The sequence below is a fragment of the Cucurbita maxima genome, unplaced genomic scaffold (assembly GCF_002738345.1).
Source record: "Cucurbita maxima cultivar Rimu unplaced genomic scaffold, Cmax_1.0 Cma_Scf00115, whole genome shotgun sequence".
In the NCBI taxonomy this organism is placed as follows: domain Eukaryota; kingdom Viridiplantae; phylum Streptophyta; class Magnoliopsida; order Cucurbitales; family Cucurbitaceae; genus Cucurbita; species Cucurbita maxima.
The window spans coordinates 71,149-85,185 of NW_019272131.1; the positions used below are offsets into that span (position 1 = coordinate 71,149).

At 33.4% G+C, this 14,037-nt stretch overlaps 3 protein-coding genes and 1 long non-coding RNA gene across 8 annotated transcripts; 1 reads left to right on the top strand and 3 right to left on the bottom strand.

The window, feature by feature from the left end:
- Nucleotides 1–1,004: 1,004 nt before the first annotated feature.
- LOC111473318 (pathogenesis-related genes transcriptional activator PTI6-like) lies at nt 1,005–2,032 on the bottom strand. Of its 3 annotated transcripts, none has more exons than XM_023118872.1 (3): nt 1,843–2,032; nt 1,487–1,775; nt 1,005–1,419 (listed from the first exon to the last, which is right to left on the bottom strand). In XM_023118872.1, exons 1-3 carry the CDS (start codon nt 2,020–2,022, stop codon nt 1,094–1,096), a joined length of 795 nt encoding a protein of 264 aa, XP_022974640.1. In that variant the 5' UTR covers nt 2,023–2,032; the 3' UTR covers nt 1,005–1,093. The 3 variants fall into 3 exon arrangements, with proteins under 3 accessions (XP_022974640.1, XP_022974639.1, XP_022974641.1); XM_023118871.1 differs by having other exon boundaries at nt 1,005–1,404; nt 1,460–1,775; XM_023118873.1 differs by having other exon boundaries at nt 1,005–1,404; nt 1,460–1,698; nt 1,787–2,032.
- Nucleotides 2,033–4,401: 2,369 nt separating this feature from the next.
- On the bottom strand, nt 4,402–8,736 carry LOC111473319 (ubiquitin-conjugating enzyme E2-17 kDa-like). Its single transcript, XM_023118874.1, has 5 exons — nt 8,648–8,736; nt 5,469–5,519; nt 4,983–5,057; nt 4,831–4,915; nt 4,402–4,556 (listed from the first exon to the last, which is right to left on the bottom strand). The coding sequence occupies exons 1-5, from the start codon at nt 8,715–8,717 to the stop codon at nt 4,535–4,537; spliced, it is 303 nt and encodes a 100-aa protein (XP_022974642.1). The 5' UTR covers nt 8,718–8,736; the 3' UTR covers nt 4,402–4,534.
- On the top strand, nt 6,060–6,428 carry LOC111473320. The gene is made up of 2 exons (XR_002715636.1): nt 6,060–6,142; nt 6,210–6,428. It is a non-coding gene; the product is annotated as an uncharacterized LOC111473320 (long non-coding RNA).
- Nucleotides 8,737–11,406: 2,670 nt separating the features above from the next.
- On the bottom strand, nt 11,407–12,772 carry LOC111473316 (NDR1/HIN1-like protein 6). Of its 3 annotated transcripts, none has more exons than XM_023118869.1 (3): nt 12,650–12,772; nt 12,560–12,612; nt 11,407–12,318 (listed from the first exon to the last, which is right to left on the bottom strand). In XM_023118869.1, the coding sequence occupies exons 1-3, from the start codon at nt 12,719–12,721 to the stop codon at nt 11,559–11,561; spliced, it is 885 nt and encodes a 294-aa protein (XP_022974637.1). In that variant the 5' UTR covers nt 12,722–12,772; the 3' UTR covers nt 11,407–11,558. The 3 variants fall into 3 exon arrangements, with proteins under 3 accessions (XP_022974637.1, XP_022974636.1, XP_022974638.1); XM_023118868.1 differs by having other exon boundaries at nt 11,407–12,330; nt 12,650–12,771; XM_023118870.1 differs by having other exon boundaries at nt 11,407–12,301; nt 12,560–12,764.
- Nucleotides 12,773–14,037: the final 1,265 nt, after the last annotated feature.

Genomic DNA, 14,037 nt, shown 5'->3' on the forward strand with positions numbered 1-14,037 from the left:
TAAATTATTTTCCAACAATATAACATTTATTTCAAAACCTAACCATGATAGATGTGCATTGCATTGAAATTTAGAGGGTCGAAAGCTTGCCTACAACTTGCATCGGGTAACGATTTCATGCTTGATTCCATAACTCAAATTTGGTGAGTCCCATTTTCTTCATTAAAATTGGTTTTAAATCTATCGATTTCATCTTAATTTCTAATTTGACGATTCCAGTCGGTTCAAATCATTATTGAACTATTTTCTACTTCTGTAACAGCCCAAACTCACATGTAGATATTGTCTGTTTTGACCCGTTAAGTATCGTTGTCAGCCTCACAGTTTTAATACAAGTCTATTAGAGATAAGTTTTCACACCCCTAGAAAGAATGTTTCGTTCCCCTCTCCAACTAATGTGGGATTTCACAATCTATCCCTTTCGTGGCCCAACATCTTTGCTGGCACTCGTTCCCTTATCCAATCGATGTGGGACTCCCAATCTACCTCCTTCGAGATTTAACCTCTTCTTTGGCACATCACCCGATGTCTAACTTTGATACTATTTATAACGGTCTAAACTCACCGCTAGCAGATATTAATACGATAAATTAACCTAGATATTTAAATAGAAAATATAGCAATGGCGTGTATATAAATGATTGATAGGGTTTAACTAAATTATGATAATCAAATTGAACTTAATTTCTTTATTTTATGTTTCAAAATTCAAATACACTATTAAATTTGTTAGTCAAAATTCAAAAGGCAAAAATGAAAGAGAATAAAGTATTTAGACACTCAAATAGAGGTATGAACTTAGCCACATTTATTGAAATATATATCAAATTTAGAAAAAGTTGATTACATAAAGTTTAACCTTCACTATTCTATTTCCATACAATACAGCTTCACTCCAAAAAAAAATAAAAAGCTCATAAATAAAACATATGTTAGAATACAAATTTAAAGGGAACTTCACTCCAAAAAAAAATAAAAAGCTCATAAATAAAACATATGTTAGAATACAAATTTAAAGGGAACCAAATTTTAAATTTTAATAATAACAAAATAAATAAAATAAAATAAAAAAGATAGCGAATTTGTCAGTCTGTCAGTGAGTGAGTGAAATACTAAAGGTTGGATCTTGAAAATAATTCTCTACGTCCCATTTGCATGATTCGAAATCCATCGGAATGTCGCCGAAATCTTCCATTTCGTCGGAATTTATGGGCTGTGGGCTTCTTGAATTGAACAACAAACTGTTGGAATTCCGATCATATAACCAATTTAATTCCATTTCTAATGCTGACTCTTCGCTTACATGCTCAATGGGTCTCCAAATTTGTTCTTCTAATCTCAAAACGGAAGTCGGAGAGCACAGACTCCGAGATTCTTCTCTATCGGAAATCGCCACAGCCAGCGGCGGCGGAGTGAAATGTGTGGCACAGACTCCGAGATTCTTCTCTATCGGAAATCGCCACAGCCAGCGGCGGCGGAGTGAAATGTGTGGCAACGGTACTTTTGGAATTGGGAGCTTCGGCGAAATTTGTTAGAGCGTTGGGGCCTTTAAGGCGGACGGCGGCTTGGTCGTACACGACGGCAGCTTCCTCCGGCGTGTCGTAGGTTCCAAGCCAAACTCTAGTCCGCCGGAAAGGGTCTCTGATTTCGGCAGCCCATTTCCCCCACGGCCGTCGCCTAACTCCCCGGAACTTTCTATGACACTTCGAGTTACGCAGCGGATCAGCTCCCGATTTCAGCGGCGATTTTTTGGAACTACGAGTGAGAAGCCTGATCTCAGTCACATGGCTCAGCTCCCGATTTCAGCGGCGATTTTTTGGAACTACGAGTGAGAAGCCTGATCTCAGTCACATGGCGTTTGACGTGGCGGATGGAGATTGTCTCTTCGTCTTCCCCACTCGAGGAATCGGTGGCGTCGCCGTCGGTGAACGAAATTCGAACCAATTTGGTCTCCGTCGCCGGTTTGTGGGTGGTGGTTCGAATTTCTCTGAACCTAATTCCGCCGGAACAAACTCGACCCATTAATGGAGACTCAAATTTGATGGCTCTCTAAGCTTATGAAAAGAAGAGAAGGTTCAGTGTCTGAGCAGAGTAGTGGAAAGCAAGAGGGCCGGTTTTATAGGAGAGGTCTGTCCTTTTTCTTTTTGCGAGGAATTTTTAAAAAGTAATAAGGATTATTAATTAAGTATAAAAGGTCTGTCCTTTTTCTTTTTGCGAGGAATTTTTAAAAAGTAATAAGGATTATTAATTAAGTATAAATTTGAAAGATTAAGAGTCGCCGCGTATTTGATCAGACAGTAGTGGTTTCGATATGTTTTTCTTTTTTTTTTTTTCTCCTATATAAACAGATAATTAGTAGACATTATTTGGTTTGGGTCAAGAATGTGAGGTTTTTTTTTTCTCCTATATAAACAGATAATTAGTAGACATTATTTGGTTTGGGTCAAGAATGTGAGGCCAAGACATTAAAGGAACTTTCATTCTCATTAGATGTTATCACAAATATTCATTTTCTTCACGTGATTTTCCATTTTTTTTTGGATTTAATGAAGCTGTAGACAAGATCCAAACACCTGATCAGATTCAGAGCACTGCCCACAACTAATTTAATTTTTTTTTCTTTTTTTTTTTTTTTTGGCTATGACTCAATTTCTAAAATTGAAAACACTTAGGTCCAAAGACAGGTGAGGAGACCAACAAGAACGAGAGAGACTAACAAGAATGAGAGACAAGAGCGTATGCAAATTTGTTACTAGAGAATTTTTGGAAGTTTGATCCATATGATATAGAAAGTCTCTACTCTTCTTTTTCATCTTCATCTTTAATGGCAACCTTAGACGAAGCAATCAAAAATGTCATAGCTAAATGAGGTTGTTGCTCTGTCGAAAAGCCCATTAAAATGAAGGGAGAAGAGGTAAAGTGAGAGGGGAAGAAAACTAGAGATGAAATAAAAATAATATTTCTTAGACATTGACATAAGGTTTCCATGTTGAATTTCATTTTGGCACAATTTTTTAGGCCGTCTATAAAAAAAGAAAAGAAAAGAAAAGAAAATCAAATCAAATGATTAGGCTCTTGACTTCTTTTAATCTCGAAGTTGGGACAAATTATACTTTGTTCTAGTACTTTGGGTTGGAGAATTTGACCTTATACTCTATGGATGGATAACATACTCTTAACAATTAAAATGTTGATAGGATTAAATTTATAATAATCCATCTACTAAACTTTTTGATTGATTAGTGATTTAACTACTAATAGACCTATGCTAGCCCCCGTGTTGGGTAATGGTCCAAGGGAACTTAAACCAAACCAACAGAGCACGTAATAACCCTGTTGTTGGCAGAATTGGCAGGGTGATGGGGGAACTTAAACCAAACCAACAGAGCACGTAATAACCCTGTTGTTGGCAGAATTGGCAGGGTGATGGATATTATGTGCCTTAGAATTTAAGTTTTCAAGAAGATGAATAGTTTCGGACAATTATTGTCCGAAAGGGAAATCTGAGGTGAAGTTCATGTCCACCTACGTTCGAAGATAAGTTGAAGAGATGGCAAAACCAACTTGAGCATACCAAAGGACAACACAACATTTAATAATTTCATTCTTATTGGGAATAGGATGTAGGAATTGTCCCACTTTCTATGTCAACCAAATTGCAGCCCTTAATCTATTTCTATTGATATAGAAAGAGAGAGATTATAATAAATTGACTTGGGAATGGAAGGTGGAAGAAGCAGACATTTCATCCAAATTTGTCCACTACCACAACACAATGTCGAGACGTTTTCTTTCAGTTTTGATTTCCATTTGAATTGGCTGAGGATAAGCATCACAAGAATTTTGGAACAATCGAAACTCCATTCGATTTTTTATTAGTCAACCGAGTTGTGCTTACATCACAAGAATTTTGGAACAATCGAAACTCCATTCGATTTTTTATTAGTCAACCGAGTTGTGCTTAAAACTACTATTATCTAGAGCTATATTAAGCTCAACTTAAATCTAGATCGAAGTTCTGTGCAAAAAAAGAAGTCCGATATCCAAGAACATATGGGTTTTCCTTACCATAAAAATCTAGATCCAAGTACTGTCTGCTTTTCAGTGGGAAAGAGTTATGAAGCTTTCCTAGTGTTTTATTGTTGACTAAGCAAGTACTGTCTGCTTTTCAGTGGGAAAGAGTTATGAAGCTTTCCTAGTGTTTTATTGTTGACTAAGGTCTCGGTTATGTAGATCCCTGCTCTCCAGCCCACCCCACTAGTATTATCCTCTTCGTTTGCAGCAAAAATAGTACAAATAGTTTCTCAATTTCTAAAGAAAAATGTCTAGATCCAAGCAAGAAATGAAAGGCAGTTGACACAATGAATGGACAAACTTTAGACGATGGGAAAGATCACATACCCTCAGAATTCAAGTGGGGGTGGAAATACAATTGGAGCAGCTCGGCGCTCTGGCCCATTTTCCGCCTTTATCCTCCATCATCCATAAGAAGCCATGATGCGAGATAGTTTCTTCACTGGCTTGAAATCTAGGATTAAGATCCACAGGTCATGGAGCTGTACGAAATCAAATCCATATAATTGATATGTATAAATCTAGGATTAAGATCCACAGGTCATGGAGCTGTACGAAATCAAATCCATATAATTGATATGTATTAGTCGAATATGAACTTAAAGCATCATGTTGATTTTAAATTGAACGACATAGAATTATTTAGATCACTCATAATAGTATATAGTACAGAAACTTTTCATTTATACATGAGAACCAACAGTGACATCCCGATCACTCATAATAGTATATAGTACAGAAACTTTTCATTTATACATGAGAACCAACAGTGACATCCCTCGTACCCTTCCCATAATACAAACGAGCCCATCGCATATTTTTTTAGTCCAGCTCCTTGTAGTTGTCTCATTCTTGTCCCATAATACAAACGAGCCCATCGCATATTTTTTTAGTCCAGCTCCTTGTAGTTGTCTCATTCTTGGCCCTATCGGTCTTGTATAGATGAGAAATTTCTGGCTCTAGTAGATCATCTGGGTTGGCATCTGTCGAAAGGGAGCAAGTAGAAAGTAACACCTGAATATGAAACAGAAACCCTTCCCAACCATTTAACTGTCGAAAGGGAGCAAGTAGAAAGTAACACCTGAATATGAAACAGAAACCCTTCCCAACCATTTAAAAACTGAATAATTAATCGAAGCTAGGAAAAAAGTGAAATGGATATGCAGAAAATGATTGACAATCACTATGTATTCTCAATAATGTTAGCCAAAGATGCTGAAGAGCAGACAACGATTCAATATTCTAGAATAAGTTGCATTACACTATATATCATTAGAAAATGGCTGGATTTTTGGCGGAGGACAATAGACTTTCTCAGAAAACACTACACTATATATCATTAGAAAATGGCTGGATTTTTGGCGGAGGACAATAGACTTTCTCAGAAAACACACCATGGTGTCCCTGTGTCAACATTGGCCAGTGACCCCTTGATACCCATTGCACTACTCAAATGATAAGTAACCCTCATAAGTTTACAGTAAAAATTTCATAAAAATGAAATCTAACCAGGATATCATATGATAAGTAACCCTCATAAGTTTACAGTAAAAATTTCATAAAAATGAAATCTAACCAGGATATCATGCTGTCACCCAAGAGCAACATGTGTGCATTTTATATGCTCCATATATGGTTGCAATAATACTTTCTCAGCAGTTGGTCTAAGTTGTTTGCTTAGCAGTGTTTTCACATAACACGTTCTTGGATTTAAATTTTTTATGTCCTGATGGAAGTTGTTTGCTTAGCAGTGTTTTCACATAACACGTTCTTGGATTTAAATTTTTTATGTCCTGATGGCTTCACTATAATTTGGATTGATGACTATTACTATAATTAGAGAAATATTGTCATAAAATAAAGATGACATGAAATGTGACAACTGTTCAGAGGGTTGAACACTAAAGTATAATTGCCATCACATTACTACATCAGTATGACTGAGTACCATGAACGAAATTATATCAACATAATGGGTTTTTTTTTTTTTTTCTCTTTAATATATGCATATCATCTTAGTGCCTTGATTCCCTAGTTAAGCAATAAAATTGTAAATGTTGATCAACAGGTATGCATATCATCTTAGTGCCTTGATTCCCTAGTTAAGCAATAAAATTGTAAATGTTGATCAACAGGCAACTCAAAGAATTTGAACCAAAGCCATCGTGTAAAAGAGGCACATATATAAAATTCAAACATCTAGGAGTTGAATGTTAAAATTGTCATTGAGAAGTCAAAACCCTTGATATAGTCAAAGCTGGACTCCATTGCTCCTTCAAGATGTCCAAGCAAATACTACCGTTACTGTTAATGTTTGGGTGAAAAACCTTTGTCCTGAAAGCAACCTAGACAAATGATAAACTGAAGCAATGTAAAAGGTTGTAGGTAAGGACTCCCGTGACATAATAAATGATACATAGCAATAATCATACAATCTCACAAAACTAAAAAATTTATCAAGGAAGAAGGAAAACAGAAGAGAAGAGAAAGAAAAGACTCCATCCCCCACGATAGCCAATGACGGATGCAAAAACAGTCTCCAATTAGCACACAACCCAATCAAAACCATTCCTAGAAGAAACAACATAAGAAATACGATCTCAACATTGCATTAAAAACCCCATCTACCCCTGAAGTGACCTTGATAGTCGGTCGTTCTTTTAAATGGATGACCTCCCCACACGAGAATAAAATATTTGCTGCCCAGTCGAAAGCTACCTGGAAATTGAAATATCATAATATTCCTGAAATTAAGAGATAAACTTCCAAGATTTACACTATAGCATTCCAAAATCAAGAACAAGGGAGCTCCATCCACCAATGGGTGTCAAAGAACCTAAGAAGACATATCTCTGGTTAAGTTAAATTTTCACCTTAATCAAGTCACTACACTTATTTTCCCCAAATCTAGTTTTCACATTTAGTTAAAGATAGTGCTACTATGGTAAAATAGGCAATAAGCCTATTTGACAACGATAACATCTAAATCAATTTACATGAAAAATGTGCAGAAAATTATCAATAACATCCAATGTGATGTGTGGTTTATACCTTAAGTATTAAAATATGAGCTTTTTTGGATGCGTAAAATGTGGCCTTTAGGTGGTCAATACATCTACCAAAAAATATAATTTTTGGATACCAAATGTTATACTATTTTCCCAGTCAAACACTTTATGGCCTTTAGGTGGTCATAACTGAACTGTTTAGCTCAGGAAGTGTGAAAATAACTTCTAGCACTGACTTACTGAGTTATTAATCAAATAAGTAATAAAAACAGTGACAACACACATATTACAGACATTAGAATAATTAATAAAACAAGAACCACATATGGTAACGGGCTATAGAAATTTACGAAGTCCAAGTGAATTGAAAGTGTTGACTACTCAAATCTTAAGCTGTTATACTGTTCTGAGTCTAGCTCAATTAAAAAACAACTATGATTTAAAACGTGAAAATTCATAGAATCAATTCTTTATAGTATAGAGAACTAAAGTCAAAAAGATCCATAAGCCAAAATGCACCGGTATCTATAGTTTTCGACTCAATAGAACCTTGCTTCAATAAGCTTAACATATACAAATAAATCAAACTCTAATACACGATTCAGTTTCCATATTACCGAATTCCATTCCGGAATACGATGAATTGTTTAGAGAAGAGCCAAATTAAACCATATCCTACGCGTAAACCACAAAATTGAGAATGCAAGTCAATGCTAAGAACTCCAAAACCGATTTTCTAGACATTCGCATAATCAGCTAATTATAACATTATAACATGAACACGACTCTCCATAATGGTATGATATTTTCCACTTTGAGCATAAGTTCTCATGGCTTTGCTTTGAACTTCCCAAAAGACCTCATACCAACAGAGATAGTATTCCTTGATTATAAACCCGTGATCATTCCCTAAATTAGCCAATATGGGAGACTTTCATCCAACACCTCCCCTCAAACAAAGTACGCCTCCCATTAATCGAGGCTCGACTACTTTTTCTTTTGGAGTCTTAGTCATTTTTTACAATGCCTTCAAGGCTCACAATACTTTTGTTCGACATTTGAGGATTCTATTGACATAGCTAAGTTTAGGGTATGGCTCTGATACCATGTTAGATGAACACGACTCTCCTGGTATGATATTCTACTTTGAACATAAGCTCTCATGACTTTGATTTGTGCTTCCCCAAAAAAATTTCATATCAATGAAGATAGTATTCCTCAATAAAAATCCATGATCATCCCTAGGGGATGGAAAACTTTCCTCCAACATCATTCCCTAAATTGAGAATGCAAGTTAGTGCTAAGAACTCCAAAATCGACTTTCGTAGACCTCCGCCTACTTAGATAATTACAAAATATGATAATTGAATTTCAGAGTTGTTACTTTTTCACGCAATCCTCAAACAAACATTTCGATCCACTTAATTTCCAAATAAAATAACAACAATGAAGTTGCTCGGAGTCTCCAATAACCGATGAAAAACGTAATCACTAGACCAATATTAGAAAGTTAAAAAAAAATATAGAGATAGTAAAAAGGAACAAGAGTAGAAAGAATACTAAACCACCGCTGCAGGAAGTAGAAGGATCTTTCTGGAGATCATTGAGCTCCTTCAGGATCCGTTTCGACGCCATGGACGGTAGCCGAGAGAGGCCTCTCCGACGAGAAAACTGAGGAAGAAAACAATCGAAATGTGGTATGCAGGGAAACAAAGGACGCAGCGCGCACTTTTTCCAAAATTTAAAAATATTAAAAAAAAAAAACAGCATTTTAGGAATAATTATATTATTATTATTATTATTATTTCAATAATGCCGAAGGTAGGATTCGAATCCCATCAGAATCTGATGGGATCTGTTACTTTAATATTTCTTTTTTTTTTTTTTTTTTTTCATTTCCTTAATGATAGTTACTTTAGAATTTCTGAAATTAATTAAAAATTAAATTTTCTTAAAATAAAAACTTTGTAAAATGACCTTTAGTCTTAGGCCGACATAAAATTAATGTAATTCATTGTTGTTTATAAGGTGATGTAATTTGTTGTTCTAAGTTTTATTATTATTATATTTTTAATGGGCCTGGTGTAACTCACTCTCGTTAACGAATCTATAGTCTAATAGTTTATCAAAATTAATTCTGATTCAATTCAAACTCCGTTAATTCAAATTTTAATTGATTCAATTTATTTCAACTCAACAATTTGATCATCTAAGGTTAGTCCATGCTATCAAAGTATGTGTTGACTTACTCAATTCAGTCCAAATTTTGATCCAATCTACAGTTGGGTCAATGACTTGGTTCATACAGTGTTTTAAGTTTATTAGGTTCGAGTCTAGATTGAATTTTGACCTACACTTTTAAGAGACAAGTTTGGCCAATCTCGTGGCTCTAGTACAATTTGTAACAGTTCAAACACCCGCAAATATGACTTTGGTTCGTTACATATCGACATCAACTTCACAATTTTAAAATGCGTTTGTTAGACAAACTTGAGTAAATTTTGTCCTCGTGGTTACAGTTTTCTTCCCTTTTTTTATTTTGTTAATCAAATAAATATGATGGATTAAAATACATCTTTCTTTCATGTCTCATCAAATAATAATAATAATAAAACTTTAAAAATACGTTAAATTAATAAAAAAAAATATCTTTGAATTTTGTTTTTCATCTAAAAAACACTTCAAAAAGTTGCAATATTATCTTTAAATAAAAAAAAAAAAGAAATTTTTACCTTTTTAATTTTTTTAAAAAAATTTAAAATATACTTAAACTATTAATACTTTATTTCAAAAAAACAAATTTTCAAAAATTTGAGTAATAATTTTAATTAAAAAAAACTTTAAAATACTTTTAAATTTTTTTAAAAAATTAAAAACACTTGTAAAATTTTAAAAAATAAATAAATAATATTCAATACCGTATTACCTTTTAAAAGTAACATTAAAATGTTTGAAAATAATTTGTGGGATAGATAGACAATTTTCGTCCACACATTCTCAGCTATATTTTTTTGTTAACCTTTTTTTAAAAAGATAAAAGGTGTTAATATTACTCGGAAAAAAAGAACCGTAGTTTGCACATTTTTAAAAGTTAAAAATTATTAATAAAATTTTTTAAAATTCAACCTAATTTTTTTAAAAAATAAAATACAAACTATTTTAAAGATAATTTTTTATATATGTTTTGAAAATTTAGGAATAATTTTATTAATTTAACCTTGGTAATAAAAAAAATAAAAAAGATTAACATCGTAAACAAAACATCTAAATCAAAGATTCAATCATACCCAAACCTAACTAAAAATCCAAGCACCAAAATTCAATATTGAATGTGATATTCCACCAAAAATAAATATTTAACACACCCAACAAAATCCCATAATAGCAGTCTTAGTCCAACTTTAAATAATTGTTCATTTATTACCCTTAAATCTAAAATAGTAATACACCAACCAGTTCAACTAAAAATTAAATTAAAAAAAAAAAATCAACTATTTAATATATTAACTTTAAATATTTACTTTTAAATATTAATTGTATATTCCATACAAGATTAGAATTAAAAGTAATCAAGAAAAATAATTATAACTTCGTTATTTGATATACCTTTAATTTAATCCGATTTTTTTTTTCCTTTTTTAAAATTTATATTTAACATTTTTATTGTGAGATTTAGGGTTAATGTGTATCTAATTCTGGTGACGACTAGTTGTCTAAGAATGTAGTACAAAGTAGGTTTCAGATCTTGAGGCACTCGTTAGAATATTCTTCAAATTTTAAGGGACCATATAGAATATTCTTCAAATCTCGATGGACAAGTGTATATTTTAAAATTTTAGAAAGTAAACGGACACTCACCCTGAACATCGAGAACCAAAATAATTTTTAAAAATTGGTAGTATACTCTCGGGTTATACTGAGTATTCTAAAAATCATATATTCAAATTTATGATTCCAACGTTGTTGAAATATATAAATCATATAGTCGAATTTTAAACGCGTCTTCCAGGGAGAGGTTTCCACACCCTTATAGCTAACGATTTGTTCCCCTGAGATCTCATAATCCACTCTCTTTGGGGGGCCTAACGTCCTCGTTTGCAATCTTTAATGACTAGCTCTGATACCATTTGTAACAATCTAAGCCAACTGCAAGTAAATGTTGTCCGTTTTCATTCATTAAATATCGGCGAGGTTTTCGCACATGACAAGGTAGAGATAATATAATTTTATCATAAAAATTGAGATATAATATAATTTCATTTCATATAAACAAATTTATTTTCCAAACAAGATGATAAAATCAAATCAAAAGGTTATCAAAAAATGAGGCCAAAATAATACCTATTTTGTTTTCTATGGTAACAAATCGCATCAACTTTTCTGTGTTTTATAAAGTTTAATCCCACTGTAATTACCAAATTTAATTTAATTGATTTAATTTTCTTTTTTTTTTCTTTTTTTTTTTCCCTTTTTTGGTTACAGAAACCATCGGCGCAAATGGATGGAGCATTTCGGCATGTCGCCTCTGATGAGACTTTTCAACCTCACGCCTCCGCACGTCACTTCGATCTTCACCGGCAGCATTCTCCGACCATTCACCATATAACCGATTTTCGTCTGTGCTCCGACGTTCACTATTAACTCGCCGGTCCGGTTGCCGGAGATCAATTTCCGGCCCGCTCCGCTGTCCACTGTTTCATTGCTGACTATAGTTTCGATCTTCAAACTCGTCTTGTTCTCAGTAGATTGAACAAAGCTTCGCAAAATCGTTGATCCTAATTCAGTTTGAGTTCCTTCTCCAGCGGCGATTTTGATCTCGATATCGCCGTAATTCAGTGATAACTTCGAGTTAGGGTTCTTGATTTCGATACGACCGAGTGTTCTCGCGTTTAGATACGAGCCGTCCGATTTGTCGGTGACGTTCAATTTCGAGATTCGGAATAATTGGAGATGAAAGACGGGGAGTTTTGGCTCAAACCAGAGGTATAAAACTCCACCAGCGGCGACAACCACAACGATCAGGACCAGAAGGAAAAAGCAGAGGAAACAACAGCATCTACGGCAGAAGCTCCGTCGCTTCTTGTTCTTCTGGTTCATCGGCGAAGGAAGAATCAGTTTCCTCGCCGACGGTCTTACCACCGGCTGAGCAGCGAGATTCAGTTCTTTATACCCCGGAGGCTTCTGGAGAACAGGTTTCAATGGCGGCTCTGTCATATTCTCTGAAATTAACGAACTCCTACACGGAAATCTGATTTAATTACAGTCAATTCAAAATCAATGCAGAAATCGAGACAAAGAAAAAGGAATCTATTCAGTTAATTAGTCGAGTTCATGAATCGCATTAAATATTAGGAAATCGAAATCGTTTCCTCCGGAAAGAAGAACAGAATGTAATTCCATGTCACAGAAGAACTGAAATCACATTCACACGCAGAGAGGAACAAATCAAAGAAGAAGAAGAAGAAGAAGAAGGTTACCTTAGTTGAACGAATTGCTGCCGGAAATCCGCTCTTGCGATGAGAAGGAACTGTTGGAAAATGGAAGAAGAATGAATGCTATTGGCGGTGACAGCAATTTGGATGCGAGGCGTTTGGATTGGTTGCGTTGCGTAGCACAAAATCCAATTTGGTAAAAATCATATGGCCTAACAACCTCTCATTCTCATTTTTGTCCCAACTCTCTTTTTTTTCACATAAATAGAGAAAATCATATGGCTAACCGAGCATACACACTTATCACTTCTCTCTTGCGTCATTGTCATTACATATTAAAAATATTAAATTCACAATTTGAACGTGCACGATGCAGACTTAAGACTGCGGTTCATAATCGAGAGCTTTAAGAGACTTTACCTCAAGTAATAGGAATTGACACTGAGCCGAGTCTCACTCGTCATAACGCAACATGATATACATTTCAAATATCGTAAAATTATTAAATAAAATATTGAAAAAAATTGGTAAATACACTAAATTATAATTTGATTCATTCATTTAAGTAAAGGTTAAAAATGTAATTACACAAAAATCTGCAACTTTTAAATACATTCCATTTTAAATTTGGATTGTTTGATTTTATTCATGAAATCTTTTCATAATAAATAATTTATAAACTAAGGTAATAAAAACAAAAATTTGAACCGATAATTCCCATTCTAATTAAAAAAAATTATGATTAGATGTCTTGAATTTGTTATTTAAATTTAAAAATGTCTCGATCTATAACTAGAGATAAATCCATATCGACATTGTTACCCAAACTAAATTTTTTATGATACGAACATGAGTTAAACCGACAAAATGATTTTACCTTTTATGTATTGTTTTAGTTTTTTTTTTTTTTTTTTTTTGACATATTTATGTATGTTGTTATTTGTTTGGTATTTTACAAAATATCATTTTTAAAGTAAACTAAATAATGCTATATACAGGTGTTGAGGATTGTTGAGAGTGAGTCTCAGGTCGGCTAATTTAAAAGTTGAAGGGATTGATATATATATTTTTTAAGAGTGTTTTTGAAAATTGTTTTAAAAAAGTTTGTGAGCATGTTAAAAAATATAAATGAAGACGTGTGTTATTAATTGGGAGATGTGAAATTTGAATGCCTTACTGGCAAGTTTCGTAGGACCTAGCCTGTACAACTTTTTCATAGCTGACAGCTTCACAACCCTAAATAAAATCCTCACTTCAAATTTTCATTCAATTTAGTACTATTTTTAAATTCTTTAAAAAATGTTTCAAACAAAATGGTAAATGTATTTTTTAATTTTTTTCTAAAATTTATTTTTTTTTAATTTAAAGATTTTATTAATTTAGAAGTTTCAAAAAGAATATTTTAATCTCTAAATTTTAGAAAAATAATTATAAGTACTCCACATTTTAAATTAAAAATTATTTGATTAACAAAAATATGAAGTCCGTAGATTGAATTATCAAAATATTTTTGAATTCTCTAT